The sequence below is a fragment of the Chelonia mydas genome, chromosome 8 (assembly GCF_015237465.2).
Source record: "Chelonia mydas isolate rCheMyd1 chromosome 8, rCheMyd1.pri.v2, whole genome shotgun sequence".
NCBI lineage: Eukaryota > Metazoa > Chordata > Testudines > Cheloniidae > Chelonia > Chelonia mydas.
Genome location: NC_057854.1, coordinates 98,622,200 through 98,639,735, shown reverse-complemented (window position 1 = coordinate 98,639,735; position 17,536 = coordinate 98,622,200). Strand labels below are relative to the sequence as shown.

Sequence of the window (17,536 nt, the reverse complement as noted above, 5' to 3'; positions counted from 1 at the left end):
TGTAGAAACTACAAAGAAAACAATCGTATAGCAGAGCCCTTTGCCTCTACCCTCCCCGGGTGGGGGAAAGTTTACGCTATTGACTGTGCGAGGACTAAAACTTGGCTCCAAACCACAAAAATACAAATCTCCAAAATGATTCACGAGAAAGGAACAAAGCTCTTAAAGGGCACGCTTTTGTGAGAGCGAAAGGTACACCTAAAGTTATTTAAAAGTTTTAAAAGAATAAAGGTGTCACAGGAATAAATAACCTTTTCCTCCAATTGCAAAATATACAGCCATATCTCTCTCTAGTGAGTCGCTGGTATAGGAATACAGTTTTCAACCAAAAACTTCTTTCTCTGTGTACACAGTGCCCATAAATCCTCTAGGCTAAGTTTTCAACCTCTTCTCTTGGAGAGGCGTACATATAGATAACAACTGTCATTGCTTTCATGTGCTCTGTGCTCCAATTTCTCCCAGGTGATGTTTAGGGAAAAGCATAGGGGGTGTTTTTGTGACTAGAGCGTGGAAGGTTTAAAAGATGTTGAAAGGAAACTGGCTTTTCCCAGGATCCTTAGTGTTCTTATTTCTCATTGTGTCTGGTGGCTCGGCTACTCCAAGAGGTAATATGGCCAAGTGGTTAGAACACATGAGTGGGTGCTAGGAGGGCTGGGTTCCAGTCTTGGATCTCCTACTGATTCACTATCTGGCAAGTTGCTTAGATCAAAAGCAGCCTCTGAGTTTGCCTGCTTCTGTTGTCCGAGCCCAACTCGAGATACTTTGGGCTTGATTCTCAGAGGCGCTGAGCCCCACTTGAGTCCAGGTGTGACTGTTTTAATACTGACACCTGAGGAAACATATGATGCAACATGGCAGGAGGTCTGCTCTGCTGCTGAAGGTGCTGTCTTCTGACCACTTTTGATAACTGAAGCATCCCGGCACTCTCTGCAGGAGTTGGGAGGTTAACCCCAGCGTCCCAGCTAAATTCCAGTTTGGGTGGCAACATTCTGGCAACTTCAGGGTTTCAGCTTTGAGCAATAACACCCCAACTGGTTTGGTCGTGAGAGATGGTCTCCAAGGCAGGCCTCTCATGTGATATCACAGCAGTTGAGATCAGCTGAGGTGCCAATAGCCCCTCCACTTTAACCCAAAGGGTTGGCCAAACCGCATTTCCAACTAATGACCCCCCAACTTTGGAACTAATCTCCCCTCCTGATCTGACAGAGCGCACATTTGTTTACAGTATTTCCATCCCATAGCCAACAGCCTGAAGGTGGAAGAAAAATGGCAAACAACCCAAAGTGAGGCTCCTGAATCCAGATTCAGGCACTTAAATCAATGTGGCCTTTCAGAAGCTTAGAGGCCCTGAAGTTCCCATTGACTGAGGTGCGAGCTTCAGCTACCCTGAAGGTCAAGTCTCATTTATTTAGCTGTCTAAGCATGGCCTTAGGAGCCTGATGGTAGGAAGCCAGATTTGAAGATTTTGGCCTATAGCTTTTGTTCTCTTCCACTGATATAAACCAGGAGTAACTCCAGTGAAGCCTGCAGTCCTCTCTGTGTAAAAACCACCCTCAGTGAAGGCAGTCAGATCCATAGAACCTGCCTTTCCTCTATCACTGATTCCAACCCCGCCCCGTGTATCTCCATTGATGATGATGATGTTACTCATGATTTTACATTAGTGTAACAGAGGGCATGATCCCTCTCCCACTGAAGTTTTTCTCCATTGACTTTAATGGGAGCTGGAGTGGGGTCTGAGGATAAACAAGGGGTGGGCAAACTACAGCCCACCGGTCCCATCCCGCCCTCCATCTGATTTAATCTGGCCCTTGAGTTCCTGCTGGGGAGCAGTGTCTGGGGCTTGCCCCGCTCCCGCGCTCCCACTGGGAGTAGGGTCGGGAGCCACTCCGCACGCGCATGCCGCAGCTCCCGGAATAGCGGCATGTGCCCCCTCCGGCTCCTAAGTGTAGGGACAGCAAGGGGGCTCCGCACGCTGCCCCCGCCCCAAGCACCACCCCCACAGCTCCCATTGGCCAGGAACTGTGGCCAATGGGAGCTGCAGGGGCGGTGTCTGCAGATGTGGCAGTGCACAGAGCTGCCTGGCTGTGCCTCTGCATAGGAGCTGGCGGGGGGACATGCCACTGTTTCTGGGAGCTGCTGGAGAAAAGCGCCTCCTGGAGCCTGCACCCCTAGCTCCCTGCCGTGCCCCAAACCCTGCCCCAGCCCTGATCCCCCTCCTGTGCCCTGAATTCCTCAGTCCCAGCCCAGAGCACCCTCCTGCACCCCAAACCCCTAATCCCCAGCCCCACCCCAGAGCCTGCACCCCCAGCCGGAGCCCACACCCCGCCCCCCACACCCCAACCCCCTGCCCCAGCCTGGAGCCCCCTCCTGCACCCTGAACTCCTCAGTTCTGGTCCCACCCCAGAGCCTGCACCCCCAACCAGAGCCCTCACCCCCTCCTGCACCCCAACCCCAATTTCGTGAGCATTCATGGCCTGCCATACAATTTCTATTCCCAGATGTGGCCCTCGGGCCAAAAAGTTTGTCCACCCCTGGGATAAGCCGTAGGATAAATGCAGTGGCAACAAGGGTCAATTAGGCACCCTCCCCATGGTCTCGTGATGGGCCGTGGAACCACAGACAACCATTTCCAGGGCTTCAGGATTATTTTTCTTGGAGCATCTGTGTCTTCCTGTGAGTTGGACACACGCACTACCAGAATAAATAACAGGGCCACTGTCTCACTGCTCTACATCTTCTGTGTTTCTTACATCGGTGTCCGATACAGTCGGATGTGTGGATTAGAGAAGGTATTTACATTCCTTGGGAATCAGTATATTTACCCAAGATACGATTTCACGTTACACCAGTCAGCCTTTTAATCGGCAGTTTACTATATGGAGAAGCAGGGCAGTGTTCGTTCTGGCCACGGCTTCCGGCTTCATGCAATATTAATATTTTAACTTTCTCAGAAGGTGAGGAGCAGGTCAAACTCTATTACTCTTTGCTTAGAACTCATATTAGGAATCTGCTGTTCAGACAAGGTGTGGTTTGAAAGCAAACTTTCCGCAGGAGGGAAGCCAAAGCATTGGCAATGCATGGCCAGATTTATCCCTGGTGTATCTCCACTGATGTCAGTGGCCACCTGGGATGAATTCGGCCTCTGTAGAGGTGTGGCAAGTCTTTGTCCCAAAGGAGAGTGATACTTAAAGCCAGGGGTGCTTTATTCTATGGGAAGAGCAGTGTATCTTGCTTTCCTCTAGTTAAGGGATCACTGGACCATGCTAGGGGCAGTGTTAAATTAACCCGAGGTGTTAGCATTTTCCAGACTGCTGCAGTTTTCCATCTATATGTGTTTGAACCCACATTTATGCATGGGTTGCAGCCTTCCCAGGGTCACACATTCTTTAAGATACATGCAACATTCTTTCCATGCAAGTGTTTCTTGAACCACGCAAGATCCAGGCTTGGAGTGTAAATATTTGCCTATAGAAAGGCACTGGATTCTCTCAGGTTATAAATGCAAAAGTCCTTTTTTCTTTTTTTCTTTTTGCAAGCCTTCACTTCCTGGCTACCCCAGTGGGAATACTGGCATGATAACTACTCAGGGGGCAACACTGTTCCCATTGAAATCAGTGGGAGTTTTGCCGTTCAATTCCATGTAGACAGGATTTCACCTCCATTCCTACTTGGTCAGAAGTCCATTGGCTTTTTCCGGAGGAAAAACTAAGGCCCAGATGATCCTCAGCTGCCCCATAGATGGAGGGCACACTGTAGGTGAGGCTCCTCTGCTTTCCTTCAGCCACATCCCAGCTGCCATCTCCTCCCTAACCCCATCCTAGACCCTGTAATGGCGTCTCCGTGGGTTTGGGGGCCATACAGGGACGAGGTGGAGATGGAGAGGACCCGTGAGGAGGTTACACATAATGTCATCCCTCTAATCCCTTGGAGTTTAAGGCTGAAACTGTGTCATCTCAGCATGGTTCCCTCTGGGGCACAATGGGGACACTCTGTTGTTTCAGCTCTGATAGATCCATGTGGCCAGGAAGCTGGGGTGGGGCACAAGGCCCAATGCAGAGGCTCAGGGCCTGCTCCCGAGAGAGATGCTAGGTTTGGGGAGAGGTCTTCACAGACTGTTGGGTGGGGATAAGGGTGGGGGGAAGAGAAATGCTGTGGGAGGTGGGGTTTCTGTGGGGGGATTCTCACAAAGATTTCCTCCCTCACAATCCCCTGTGTAGATCTGACCAGGGCAGGGGGATCTGGGCCTGTAAGGACATCAGGGTTTGGCCCACCGGGAGAAAGGGGGTTGGTCTCACAGTATTTCCAGGGGATAGTGCCAAATGCCTGCACCCCCTGACTTTGTGAAGTTCTGAGAGCAGGGAGATTTGAATAAGGTCCGCCCGCAAGCCCCTCCCTTTTCACCCCGCATATCCAAGCCTCCTGCGTTTCATCGATCTTTGTCAAACATGAGCCTTTCTGCTAACAAAGGGTGACGAAAGGAACAGAGCTTAAAGGAGCCCCAGGGGCACGGTGTCTGCTATCACCAGCCAGGGCCCCAGCTGCGAGGGAGTGTTTGATTTGCATAACCTCCGCTGAAGGGACATTTTTATAACTGCCCCTCCGGTTATCTTGCTGAGCCGCACGGACATCAGCCAATAAGACAGCCCAGGGAGGTCGAGCGGCGCTGCCCTGCAGATGTGGTATCAGCCCAACACCTGCTAACGTGACAGGCACTCACAAATGTGGGCAGTTCTGCATCCATCACTCCCGTTGGGTTGCATTTCAATGGGGCACCTCGCGAATAAGAGGAGCAGAGTCACGCCCTGGGCATAAGCATGAGGAGTGATCACATGAGGATACATTGCACATGGTGCATTTATGTCACGCTTTGAAGCTGAAAGTGCTTTACAAACCAGCAGCTAAACTCAAACTCTGATCACACATGGAGGGGGCCTTCCCTCCCTGTAGGGCATCTCAGACACTGCCATGATACCAGCCCGTTCCCCAGACATTGCAACTAGCCCCTCTGCTAGTCTGGGAGGCGTGACCTGCACAGTGGGCGGGGACTGAATAGGCCAAGGGAGGTGTAGGTGGAGCTTAAGGATGCAAATTGCTCTCACACATGCACCTCCCCCACCCCAAGCTTGCAGACCTCATCCAGAAAACATGCCACCACCTGGAGCTGCATTCATTCTTCCCTGGGGACTCTGCTGTGGTTGGGGATCCCCATTTAGAGGTGGACCTGTTAACATGACTCCATCTCACCCACTTTGCCAGGGTGGCACATAGGGCAACAGCTGCAGCAGAGGAAGGGGATCTCCAGTGGGATGGATCCCAAGGGAGCAACAGCGTCTGGGGCGGGTCCCGCAGCCTGCATCGATACTCTGGGGGCAAAGCAATAAGTGTGTGGGGAGATTTCTTGCACTTCATGGAATACCCATAGATTGGAATAAGCCATAAAGAAGGTCCGCAATAATGTACATGTTTACAATACATAAACTTAAAAGGGAACAAGGGCTTGTTTCAAATGGGCCCCATCCTGAATCTGTGCTCGGACCTTATCCATCTATTTACCTATGTAACTGTTATGGTATCCCTCACTGGTATATCTGAGCTCCTCGGAATTCACGAAGACAACTCCGCCGTGGTGTCTGTCGAAGGGAAAACTCCCACTGAAGTCAGTGACTGAATGAAAACTGACTGGATGAGGGCCGGCACCACAGGGCAGACTCACATATGTTAGAGTACTTTAGGAAGTCAAAGCACGGTATCCTTTAAAAAAAAAGTCCATCGGACAGCAGCTCCAACGTGACAGCAGGACGGGCCATAGGGAAGTGCTTTATGTTGCTTAGAAACGACTTGCAATGACTCTCTGCATTCTCTGCCTGTGCGGTGTCTTCCAGATTGGAGCCTCCCTGATGTCAAGCAACGTGGGCAGTGGCTTGTTCATCGGCCTAGCAGGCACAGGAGCAGCTGGGGGCCTCGCCGTCGGGGGCTTCGAGTGGAATGTAAGAATCCAGGCTGCCCTGGAGTTACAGTTTACAAGGGGACGGGGTGTGGGAATCTGTTATTAACAGTATTGTCACACACACACACACACACACACACACCCCGTGCTCACAACTCCTGAATCAGGCCCCCTAAAAATCACGAGATTGTCTTAAAAATCACGAGACTTAAAATATGTAAATGTTGTGGTTCTTTTTCTTTAAACTGTTGCTTACTGAACCTTCAGGGAGCTCCCAAGTCACGTTTTTAGGCTGTGCTTTGCAGCCATGAAGGCTAAATAAAAGTTGAAATTCTCACATAGTAACAGGATTCCAGGACCTGGGGCTTTAGGGAAAGCAACACATCTCGCAAAAGTAGGGTTGCCAACATTGTATTTCAAAATAAGGGACTGTGTTCTTAGCACCCCATCCCCACCCTTCCTCCTGATATTATTGTTATTTATTATTATTTTATTATAATTAATAATAAGCAGTACTTGCCTACATTTGCCAGGGGTATTTATTCCTGCTTTTTGCAGTGCTCAGCAACTCCCAATCTTGTTGTACAGAGATGAAAAAATAAGGGACATCCCTTGTAACAAGGCAGTAATTCTCATCCAGGCCACGAGCAGGTTTTAGTGGGCCACCAAGCAAGACCGGTATTAGACTCACTGGGGCCCAGGGCAAAAAGTGAAAGCCCCACCATGCAGGGCTGAAGTCTGGGCCCCCGCTAAAGTCTGAGGCCCCTCAAAGCCTGAGCATCTTACTTTCACGTGGCCCCCTGTGGTGTGGGGCCCCAGGCAATTGCCCTGCTTACTAATCCATAACACTGGCTTTTATATGCAGAAAACCAGTTGTTGCACAGGTGGGCTGTGGAGTTTTTATAGCACGTTGGGGGGGGGGGGGGCTCAGAAAGATAAAGGTTGCGAACCCCTGTAATAAGGGACTGTTGGCAGCCCTACACACCTACACAACCCTACACACACCATAAAACCACAAGAGCTAGCAACACTGTAATAACATTTCAGGTTCCAAAATGTGTGTTTCTGTGTTCAACAACTGGGTGTGAATTGGGGCCTATTGAAATCAATTGGAGGTTAGCCGCTGACCCTTCTAAGAGCATGAATACGAGGTGTAGCATGTACGACTCAAGAGGAATTACTAGCTGCACTAGTGAATCTGGTGCTAGTTTTCCTGCAATACTCATCAATCTGATAACTCGGAATCTCTGCTGTTCCATTCCAAGGCCTCCCTTGAGCAGAGCCTGGTAATGGTGCCAATTTATCCCCAAGGGGCAAGTAGGAATCCACCCAAGATCAGTTTTCTTGTATATATTTTCACTGCAGCTGGTATTTTCAAGGCGCCTATGGGAGTTGGGATTTGGGTCCCGTTGCGAATTCCAATTTGCACTAACAAGCCCTTTCAGGAGAACATGGCGTCTACGTGCAGGCCTGTGCACCGTCAGACATATCGATACATTTTGATGACCATGGAGAGCAAACGTGACTCCACTCATTTTAACTTCTCCATTTTGGCCTGGGCTGGATTTTGGAGCAGCAGAGTGTGATGGGAGAGAGAAGACTTTAAACTCCCAAAAGACACATCATCCAAAACAAATGATCCATGTCATGCTGGATCTGCATTGCCACTGGTTTTACCATGTGCAGGCGCAAATCCAGTTCAATCACACAGAAAGTTGTCCAAAAGTCCATCAGAGTCTTTCTGTCGCTTCTCTTTCTGCTGCTCAGAGAGATTCTGTTCATTCAGCATCCTCATCTGCTAACCGAGTCATACCGTCCTGCAAAAATCAAGAGATGCTCGAAGGCTTCTCTGAAGCCGGGAGCCTGAAGGTCAGTTAGACCCAGATCCTCAAAAGTATTTAGGCTCCTAACTTCCCGGGCCTTAGATCCTTGGCATAAGCGGTAATGCCGCTGGTACCAAAGGTCACCAAATACTACATCTCCTTTTATAGACCTAGTGCAATGAAGTGGAAATCTTGCCAAAGAGGCAAGGAAGTGGAACAGGATCTGACATCCTGTAAAAAAGAGAGAGACAAGAGATCTCCAAAGGCTTGTCACTGTACTGACAGCCATATTCATCCTGTTCTCATTCACCCATCTACCCCTTGTAACCCCCAAGTCCCTGGATTTTCCTGTCTGTATGGCAGAGCAATACTCTCCCTTAGAGATACCATATTCCCATGCTGTCTGATACTGTCATGGCATGTACAGAGAATTTCCATTGTGGAGAGTCTGTCACATGTGTTTAATTATGGCCCTTTCTTTTCCTTCCTCCCCATTGCCAGGCTACCTGGGCGCTGCTGGCCCTCGGCTGGATTTTTGTGCCTGTTTACATTGCTGCAGGAGTTGTCACAATGCCCGAGTACCTGAAGAAGAGATTTGGAGGACAGAGGATTCAAGTCTACATGTCCGTACTGTCCCTCATTCTCTATATATTCACCAAGATATCAGTATGTATCCCATTGAAAAGCAACATTGTGTCTACAGCAAGCTGGCTTCATAGACAGAGGCAGAGTAATCACTCTGTGAACCTTACAGTAACGTTACAAATAATTAAGGAACACATTATGCACCATAAATGCCCTCTTGCTTCCCCCATACTCCTTCCCACAGATCAGACAAGATCCTCAGCTGGTGTAAATTGGCTTAGCTCCAAATTGACTTCCATGTACACCAAAGTAATGTACACCGTCTGCGGAGCTGATCCATTGCATCTTGTGTTGATTAAATTCTTTGCAAAATAATCTTAGAGTAATAGTATTTCTATGATTATTTTCTTTACTGAAATTTCTAGTTTTAAGAATTGTATTTTAAGGAAACAGCTAGTGTTATCTCTAGTCCCTCCATCTTCACGAATTGCTTCTATTATTTCAATCTGTCAGATGAATGGGAAATGTATTCCACCTTAAGGCAAAGAAGCACAGCGTTCTTAAAGCGTTATTAGTTACAAGCCAGTAGCATTTTATGGCACATGAAGGAATATCAGCTTCTGATCATTTGCATGCTGCAAAGAAAGGAGCATATTCTCTGCTCAGTGCATTAACGGGACTTACCTGTGCACCCGGAGGGAGGATTAGAGTGCAAAGTCTTAGGCACAGGAGATATTCATTACCCAGGGGACTAGCCAGTTCAAGGGACTGGTAACGGGAACGACAGTCTTTTGTCTCAAAGCCAATATCTCTAAGTTTACTTCCAGCCCACGTCTGTAGTGACTAAGGCCCGGATCCTCACAGATCCTTCCGCCAGTGAAAGTTTGGAGCCTAAATACCTTTGAGGATCTGGGCCCAAACGCCCTTCTGGGCTGGTGACTTCTGGTCAGCTTCTGTGAGAGGAGTAGCTGGCCTCCGTACAGTATGTCGTAGGTGCCATCAGCAGAGTAGGAGCTATTTGGTTAGCAGACTGGGCTGAGAGAAGTAGGAATGAATGGGCCATGGACAGAGGGCTACGTTTTCACCCTAGAAGTGGTCCCTACAGGCCAGGGGTGGACCAGACTGGTGGGACAGTCTGGGTAAGCTTGCACTGCGGCTGCCTGTGTCATGCCTATTCCGTTGGCAAATAAAGAGCTTCAGTCTCTAGGGCTCTGGTTCTGTGGCATCAAAGGCCTCGCTCCAAGGTCCTGCCCTAAGGACTCTGGCACATGGAGCTCACATTCACCTCCCCATCAGAGCTTAACCACAGCGTGGTCATCTGCAGGCTCCTCTGCACAGCAGGGTACCAGATACTGGGAGGGAGGGAGCCTACAGCTACCCAAGGCTCACCACAGCTACAAGGTGGCTTTGGGGGAAGCAGTATTTTCCAATGCATTTCGGTTCAGTGGTGTGTGTTTAGTATTCACTGCTTATTCTCAGAGACCTCTCTTCTAAGGCTAATTCATACGCGTCTGACAGGTGTGTCTGGTTTAGCTTATTGGTCTCGGAGGTGTTTTCTCTAAGGTAACACCTTTTGTTTTCAGAGTGCGTATTTAGTGGCTGGCTCGACAGCAGGAGGTTTGGTTATGAGGGGGATTTTTCATGCCGCACTTCCTGCTGGAAAGTAGGTTAATAACTTTGCTGCTCAGTTTCATAATCCTCCTGCTTGCCAGGAAGAGCGGAGAGCTGAGTGAGAGATGGGGTCAAAGTGTGTGGATGCAGTTCTCTTTATATTTCCTGCTGGGAAAACAAAGCTCATACTCCATTATGTACAGGAGGCTCTTCACACACCCTACCGGCCCCCTCACCACACTATGTGTATCTGAAGGCTGTAAAGATCAGGCGGTCTAATGGAAGCTGGATTTTAGGGAGATGATTTGGGGACAGAGAGGAACACTCTCTTTACCACGCCATTCTGTCTCGCTTTCCCATGGACAGTGCCTGCATCTTTCCACATCGCAGGTTTACAGATTTCTTCTGAGTTGATTAATACAGAACAAAACCTCCCCACTTGTTATGTGCCACCTTCTGTATTTACAATGGATGCATCTCAATTTTAGTGCTGCTTTTTTTCAATCTGGCCTCGTTCACTATCCCCCTCCACAAAGTAAAACCCAAGGAGCTTCTGCAGCTCTAGTTCAGATCTCCAGCCTGCATAAATAGGCCTAATGTTATTGAAGCCCTGATCTACACCAGTGAGGAGCTGACTAGGGTCCATTTTGAGATAGACAGGTTGAAGCACAAGACATTGGCTACTCACACATGGTCTGTCCAGCTGATAGTCCATCACTCTGACCATTAGATCATGTAGTCTCCCAAGCCCAGGGTGATACCAAGATGTTCTAACAGATGCCGATGACCCCACCTACTAGAAAAGTGAGCTCAGACTAACCATTCACGACACCCACAGTGCTTGGGACCCTCCCTTGTTTCCCAGTGACTCATGCTCTTGTCCGTGCATTCATTTAGTTGCCCTTTCCAGTGCCAGAAGCCATTTCCCACTTAGAGCGCAGGGAGTTCTGACCCTGGCTGAATGAAGTGCCAACCACTTACAACCCTCGCAGGCTGCTCTAAGTTGTGCTGTAATGGTTTCTGAAAGCCACTGCATGGATATAGAGCTGCTGAGGGACAGGCCAACCTGATCTCACCCCAGAAGGCCCCCCACACTAGGGGTATTAACCTAAGGGGCGGGTTTTTGCTTGTCTCAGGCCTGGCACACGGAGCCACAGTGCAGTACTGAATCAGGCCCCATGCTCTCCACAGCCCAGTGCACCTTGTTGATCCTCTTGTGTCTGTTCTTTTCCCCTCTGTCTCCCCCTCCCTCGCTTTCAAAGCATCCTCCCTTCTGGCTGCCCATCTAATGGGTTGTGAGCCTTCCGGTGGGCTGGCGATTATGTCAGGGAAGTGCTGATAAATGCAACCCACTAGAGACTCAAATTCTCCTTGCTCTTATTCCAGACAGATATTTTCTCTGGAGCGCTGTTCATCCAAGTCTCCCTGGGCTGGAACCTGTACCTGTCCACCGTGATCTTGCTAGCCGTGACAGCTGTCTACACTATAGCTGGTAATGATACTGCCTTAAAAGCAGCACACTGATCTGGAGTCTGGTGAAGACTCGCTTCCCCCATGCATTTTACTTCTGTGCATTCTGGGCCCAATCCAAAGCCCATTGGAGTTAATGGACAGAATTCCATTGACTTTGAGCTTTGGATCAGGCTCCCTAGTAATGGACTTAAGGTGAAAAACCTTACGTGCAGATCAACAGGGCAATGCTAGGGCTCAGTTACGCCTCTCCAGGGCAGGACTGCACAAAGAGAGGGAGGGGAGGCAGTCCCTGAACAGCAGCGTGTGAAACAAGCATATAATAATAATAGTTATTAATTTTGCACAGCTCAGCCATTGCATGAACCTTTGAACATTTGGCTCTAAGAAGCAAACACTTCTCCTGCTCTTCCTGCCTCCCCAAGTTGGAAGTCAGTCTTTGAAGAGCTCTAGGAACAGATCATTTCTGCAGGGTGCTTCTGAGGTCATAAAAGGCTACTTGGTCCCCAGAGAAGGCTGAGAATATCCCGACCCTAGCCCAATTGTTTGCATCTTTTGCCGGTCCTTTGATGATGGTCTAGTGGATAGGGCACCAGACTGTGCCTCTGGAGACCTGGGTTCCCAGCTCAGCCACCAACTCCTGGTGTGACTGTGGGCAAGGGACTTAATATGTGCCTCAGTTCCCCTCCGGTAAATTGGAGATGATGTTCCTGTGCTTCACAGAGGTGTTGTGGGACTCAGATCCATTGGTGATTATGAGGTGGTCAGGCAGTGCGATAATTGGGGCCAGATAAATACCAGCCTAGGATTCTCCTGGTTGCCCCTTTCAGAATGCCAGAACTGAGACCTAGGAAGGAGTCCTCATAGGGGGGAGAGCTCCCGCACAGGTAACACAGAAGAGTTGGCCATTTATATAAATATGGTGACCTGCTTACTCTGTGATTGTAGCCATGTTGGTCGAAGAATGTGATAGGTGAGGTAATATCTGTAACTGACCAAATTCTGTTGGAAGGATATTACCTCACCCTTTGGCTCTCTCTTACTCTGTTGATTGCCATTCTCCCTACAGGTGGTTTAACGGCTGTGATGTACACAGATGTGCTGCAGACTGTGATCATGGTACTCGGGGCTTCGGTTCTCGCCTTTATAGGTAAGAGGAACGAGGGACTGTGTTACCTACAGTCTGAGTCAAACAAGGTGTTGAACGCCTTTTGCTCCCTTTGGGAGTTGATGGAGCAGCTTGCTGGATCAGACCCTCAGAGTCAAACTCTGCTCTGGTGCCCATTAACTCCTTTGAGTTTCAGCCATCTCTTCTGCTTTCCTCTGTGGAGTTACTCTGGATTTACAAGGGAATCATTGGAAACAAACACGGACCCTTAGCACTTTGCTCTAAGCCCTGCCTACCAAACAGTAACCCAAATGCTGCCTCCTGTGGTTTCATGTTTTCCTGCCGAGGCTCTTCCAGAGGGTTTTGATCAGCGACTCTGGCTTCTAGAGGCACTTTCTTGCCAGTCCGGGTAATGATGCCACTGCTAAGGGAATTCTGCGGTGCTGGTGCTGTCTCACCCAGAATGCACTGCAGAATTCCACAGATCCCATTAGCATCCCAGCGTTTCTGGGTGCAGTCCTGCTACCCCCACTACACACGCCAACTGGGCCACCAAAACCTATGTGAGAGGACAGCAAGGAAGAGAGGAGGGGGAAAAAAGCAAGAAGGGGAGAGAACAAGATGGATGAAAGACCTTGTAGCAGGGCATCAAACCTAAACCACTGCCTGCTTCCTTCTCAGGGTTTGAAAAAGTCGGCTGGTTTGAAGGACTTAAAGAGAAATACAGCACCATGATACCCAATGTCATCGTCCCAAACACCACCTGTCACCTCCCACGCGCTGACGCCTTCCACATGCTCAGGAACCCTGTCACTGGGGACATTCCTTGGCCTGGGCTTATCTTCGGCCTCTCTGTGCTGGCTACTTGGTGTTGGTGCACTGATCAGGTAAAGTTAAGTCTCTTTTCTCTCTCTCTCTCTTCTCCCCTTCCGCCTCTCATCCCAGTATCTTCCTTTCCAGGCTGCTGCACTGTTCGCAGAGTCAGTAAAATGACGAATGTGTGTGTCCGTCTGTCTGTCTGTCTGTCTTTGGGGGGCCACCGCCTCTGCCCATTCTTTCCGCTACTCAAGCTTGTGCAGCTCCTGTTGCAGTTCAATGCTTCTGAGTGTTGGGGGTGGGGGGCTTGTTTTGATGGTGGGGAGCAGCTATCATCACCATGAAGTGATGCCTGTGAAGGACAAGGGAAAATTTCCTGCAATCAGACCCTCGCTGGTGTCAGCAAGAGTGAACCATGCAACAGAGATCTGCAGTGCAGATCAGAGAGGAGAATTTTCCCATAGGCTTGCACAGTGCTTTGGGATCCTTTGAGATGAAAGTATCCTGCATTAGATGATGACTCTGTTTTCTCTCTGCAGGGTTTTCTTTTAACACTTTCCATTTTTATACTGACGGCAGGTTATAGTGCAAAGGTCTCTCTCTGCCAAGAACCTCTCCCATGCCAAGGGTGGATCGGTGCTGGCGGGTTATTTGAAAATGCTCTCGATGTTTTTCATTGTCATGCCTGGTATGATCAGCAGAGCTCTTTACCCAGGTAAGCTGCTGTTCCTTACAGTTGGACTGTTCGTGGGTTGTGAATACAATGTCCTTGTGTCAGTGCAGACCTGCCAGAGCTCAGCAATCTTGTCCCAGGGTTTATCTCCAGATAGTGCTCACACCCGTTAGCTATTCAGATGGAGCTTCCCAGCCCCTGACTCCACTTCCAGGTTTGGGATGCTGCTTTAGGACACCTGTGGCAGAAGCCATTGGGAAAGTTGCAAGGGGCAGGTGTCAGAATACCATCTTGTGGACACTGCATGTATCTAACAGGAGACAAAAGGGAGTAGGCTAGAGATAGACATGGAGACATAGGGTATGTTTAGACTGCACCCTAAGCCCAGGCTCTGACTCAGGTTTGAGCCAACTCCCCCTTCCATCCACACACAAATCTGTCTGACTCAGGTCAAGAACTACTCAGGACCCAGGTCCTAGAAACCTCCTATGGGGGTGGATCAGAGCCCCAATCCTGCTGTGACTTGGGTCCTAGCCCTGTCAATTTGTAGTGTGGAGGCAGGTCAAGCCGCAAACCCAAGTCGGAAGGTCTACATAATGCAGTATGGACATGTCCGCACATCCAGCAACTGTAAGCCCAGGTTTACAATGCAGTGTGGGTGCTCAAGCATGGGCTTGGAAACACTGAGTCCACAAGCCCAGGTCCCACAGACCTGAGTTTACAATGCAGTGTAGACAGACCCATACAGACTTTAGGGGCGGGTCTTTTGAGTCAGACATGGAATCTGGTTTGTTCCATTATGACGTTGATGTAATAGTAAAAAGTATTTCACCTGAGTCACCCCTCTTCCTCCCGCTTTGTCATGGGTTCTGCAGGGTAGGCAACTGTGAGTCCTCAGATTCTCACTGTTGCTTTGGATAGGATTGCTGTGAATGCAGTAGGTGAAGGGGGAGCCAAGCTGGGCTGCAGTGCATGTTTCCTCCGTCCTCCTCTAGTGATGGCTGGGCTACAGAGAGAGATGGATGAGCTGGCTCTTTTAGCATAGTCAGTCAAGACTCATGCGTTTAGAACCAGATGTCTCAGGTTCAATCCCAGCTGCCACCAACCCATCTAGGGGTGAAGCGTTCCATCTGCTCTGAGCCAAGTTTGCAGTGTGTCATCATGAGGCTCCACCTTTATTTGGGGACCCAAAATGTTCTTTGGCTCCCATTGCTATAACTTGGAAAACTCTGTTCTTGCTGTTTTACTGACTTATATTAAATAATAAAGTATCAAGAAATCCATTCCTTTAAGACAGTTTCCAATAGCTGGAGTAGATATGCCACAAAGGAGGTTTAAGCTGGTTTGTTCAGTTTCTAATCTTTCCTCTCTGCTACAGATGAAGTGGGATGTGTGGACCCGAAAGTCTGTGAAACCGTCTGCGGAGCTAAAGTGGGTTGTTCTAACATTGCCTATCCTAAGCTCGTAATGGGACTCATGCCTGTAGGTGAGAAAGCTGTATTCCTAGGGGTATGGGCTTCTACTAGCGCTGAACAGCTGTGTCCTTGGAATGAAGTGGCCTTTTGAGCTATCCATATGAGGAAATAATGCCCTGCAACTATCAGTTGGATTGGTAAACAAATTAAAAGATAGCAAAGTTTTCTTTTCCATTATGTAGCAGGCAAGCGTGTATGTGTGTGTTTGACAAACAGATGGATAAATAGATGGATAAATAGAAGTAGCCACCCTGAACGGAAAAGAATAAAGTGTTTGCTATGGCAAAATATCAAAAGAAACCAAAAAAACCAACGTATTTTTCAAAAAATGTTATGGAAATTTTCCAATTTTTCAACTAAAGTTTTTAGTTTTCACATTTTTAATTGAAAGATTAAAATTCTAAAGAAAAAAAAATGTTCCTGGAAATTTTTTATTTTGAATAAAGGACATTAAAAAAAAAGAATTTGACCTTAAACAATTTTGACCTTTATATTTATGACTAGCTGTCATAAATATAAAGGGAAGGGTAACCACCTTTCTGTATACAGTGCTATAAAATCCCTCCTGGCCAGCGGCAACATCCTGTTACCTGTAAAGGGTTAAGAAGCTCAGCTAACCTGGCTGGCACCTGACCCAAAGGACCAATAAGGGGACAAGATACCTTCAAATCTTGGCGGGGAGGCTTTTGTTTGTGCTCTTTGTTTACGTGGTTGTTCTCTCTTGGGACTGAGAGAGGCCAGACAGAAATCCATCTTCTCCAACCCATCCTAATCCAAGTCTCCAATATTGCAACCAGTAGAGGTAAACCAGGCAAGGGAGATTAGTTTATCTTTTGTTTTATGTGAATTTTCCCTGTGTTAAGAGGGAGGTTTATTCTTGTTTTCTGTAACTTTAAGGTTTTGCCCAGAGGGGGATCCTCTGTGTTTTAAATCTGAATACCCTGTAAAGTATTTTCCATCCTGATTTTACAGAGGTGATTTTTACCTTTCTTTTTTTTTAATAAAATTCTTCTTTTAAGAACCTGACTGATTTTTCCATTGTTCCAAGATCCAGGGGTTTGGGTCTTTGATGATTTTGTAATAAGTTGGCTAGGATATTATTCTCAAGCCTCCTCAGGAAAGGGGGTGTGTAGGGCTTGGCGGGATATTTTGGGGGAAAGACGTCTCCAAGTGGTCTCTTTCCCTGTTCTTTGTTTAAAACGCTTGGTGGTGGCAGCATACTGGTCAAGAAGAAGGCAAAGTTTGTACCTTGGGGAAGTGTTTAACCTAAGATGGTAAGAATAAGCTTAGGGGGTCTTTCATGCGGGTCCCTACATCTGTACCCTAGAGTTCAGAGTGGGGAAGGAACTGACACTAGTTCTAAAAAGTCAAGATGGGCCTGGACCAGAGCCACAGATCCAAAGAGCTCTCTGGACTCTGTTTTTGTTAATCTGCAGCACATGATGCAGGAGCTAAAAGACCAATGATCTGAACCAAATTTTCCTTATTGGTTTCCCAGGACTACGGGGTTTGATGATAGCTGTGATGATGGCAGCCCTGATGAGTTCCCTCACCTCAATCTTCAACAGCAGCAGCACGCTCTTCGCCATAGATATCTGGCAGCGGATCCGCAAGAAAGCCACGGAGCAGGAGCTCATGATTGTTGGCAGGTCCTCTCACTTCCTTATGGCTTCACTGAGTGTTTTAGGCAGAGACCATTTTTTGTTGTTATTTTGATGGCAGGTCTTAAACTCTCCAAAATGTCCTAATCTGGGCTCCGGGATTCATAGATTCCAAGTCCAGGAGAGACCACTGTGATCATCTCATCTGACCTCCTGTACAGCACAGGCCAAAGAACTGCCCTGAATCAATTCTTATTTGAACAAGAGTGTATCTTTTAGAGGGAGGGAAAAAACAGGTGAAAATTAACATGCATCTTAATGAAAAAAGTAAAACCTGAGATGAGTTATGTTTCCCAACTTTACCTGGAGTAGATTCAGTTACATACACAGGCTCAATTTGCCACTGACCCGCAGAGATTATTTC

The 17,536-nt window shown here is 48.2% G+C and overlaps 1 protein-coding gene across 2 annotated transcripts in view; it reads left to right on the top strand.

Annotated features, from left to right (window-relative positions):
- The window catches only part of SLC5A9 (solute carrier family 5 member 9), a 47,495-nt gene that overhangs the window by 8,124 nt on the left and 21,835 nt on the right, over positions 1-17,536 (top strand). For both annotated transcript variants that reach the window (XM_027824032.3, XM_037907247.2), the window contains exons 4-11: positions 5,886-5,990; positions 8,275-8,439; positions 11,356-11,461; positions 12,509-12,589; positions 13,229-13,434; positions 13,943-14,078; positions 15,415-15,522; positions 17,010-17,160. In XM_027824032.3, coding sequence (XP_027679833.1) covers positions 5,886-5,990; positions 8,275-8,439; positions 11,356-11,461; positions 12,509-12,589; positions 13,229-13,434; positions 13,943-14,078; positions 15,415-15,522; positions 17,010-17,160 — 1,058 coding nt within the window. The remainder of the gene's footprint in view (positions 1-5,885; positions 5,991-8,274; positions 8,440-11,355; positions 11,462-12,508; positions 12,590-13,228; positions 13,435-13,942; positions 14,079-15,414; positions 15,523-17,009; positions 17,161-17,536) is intronic.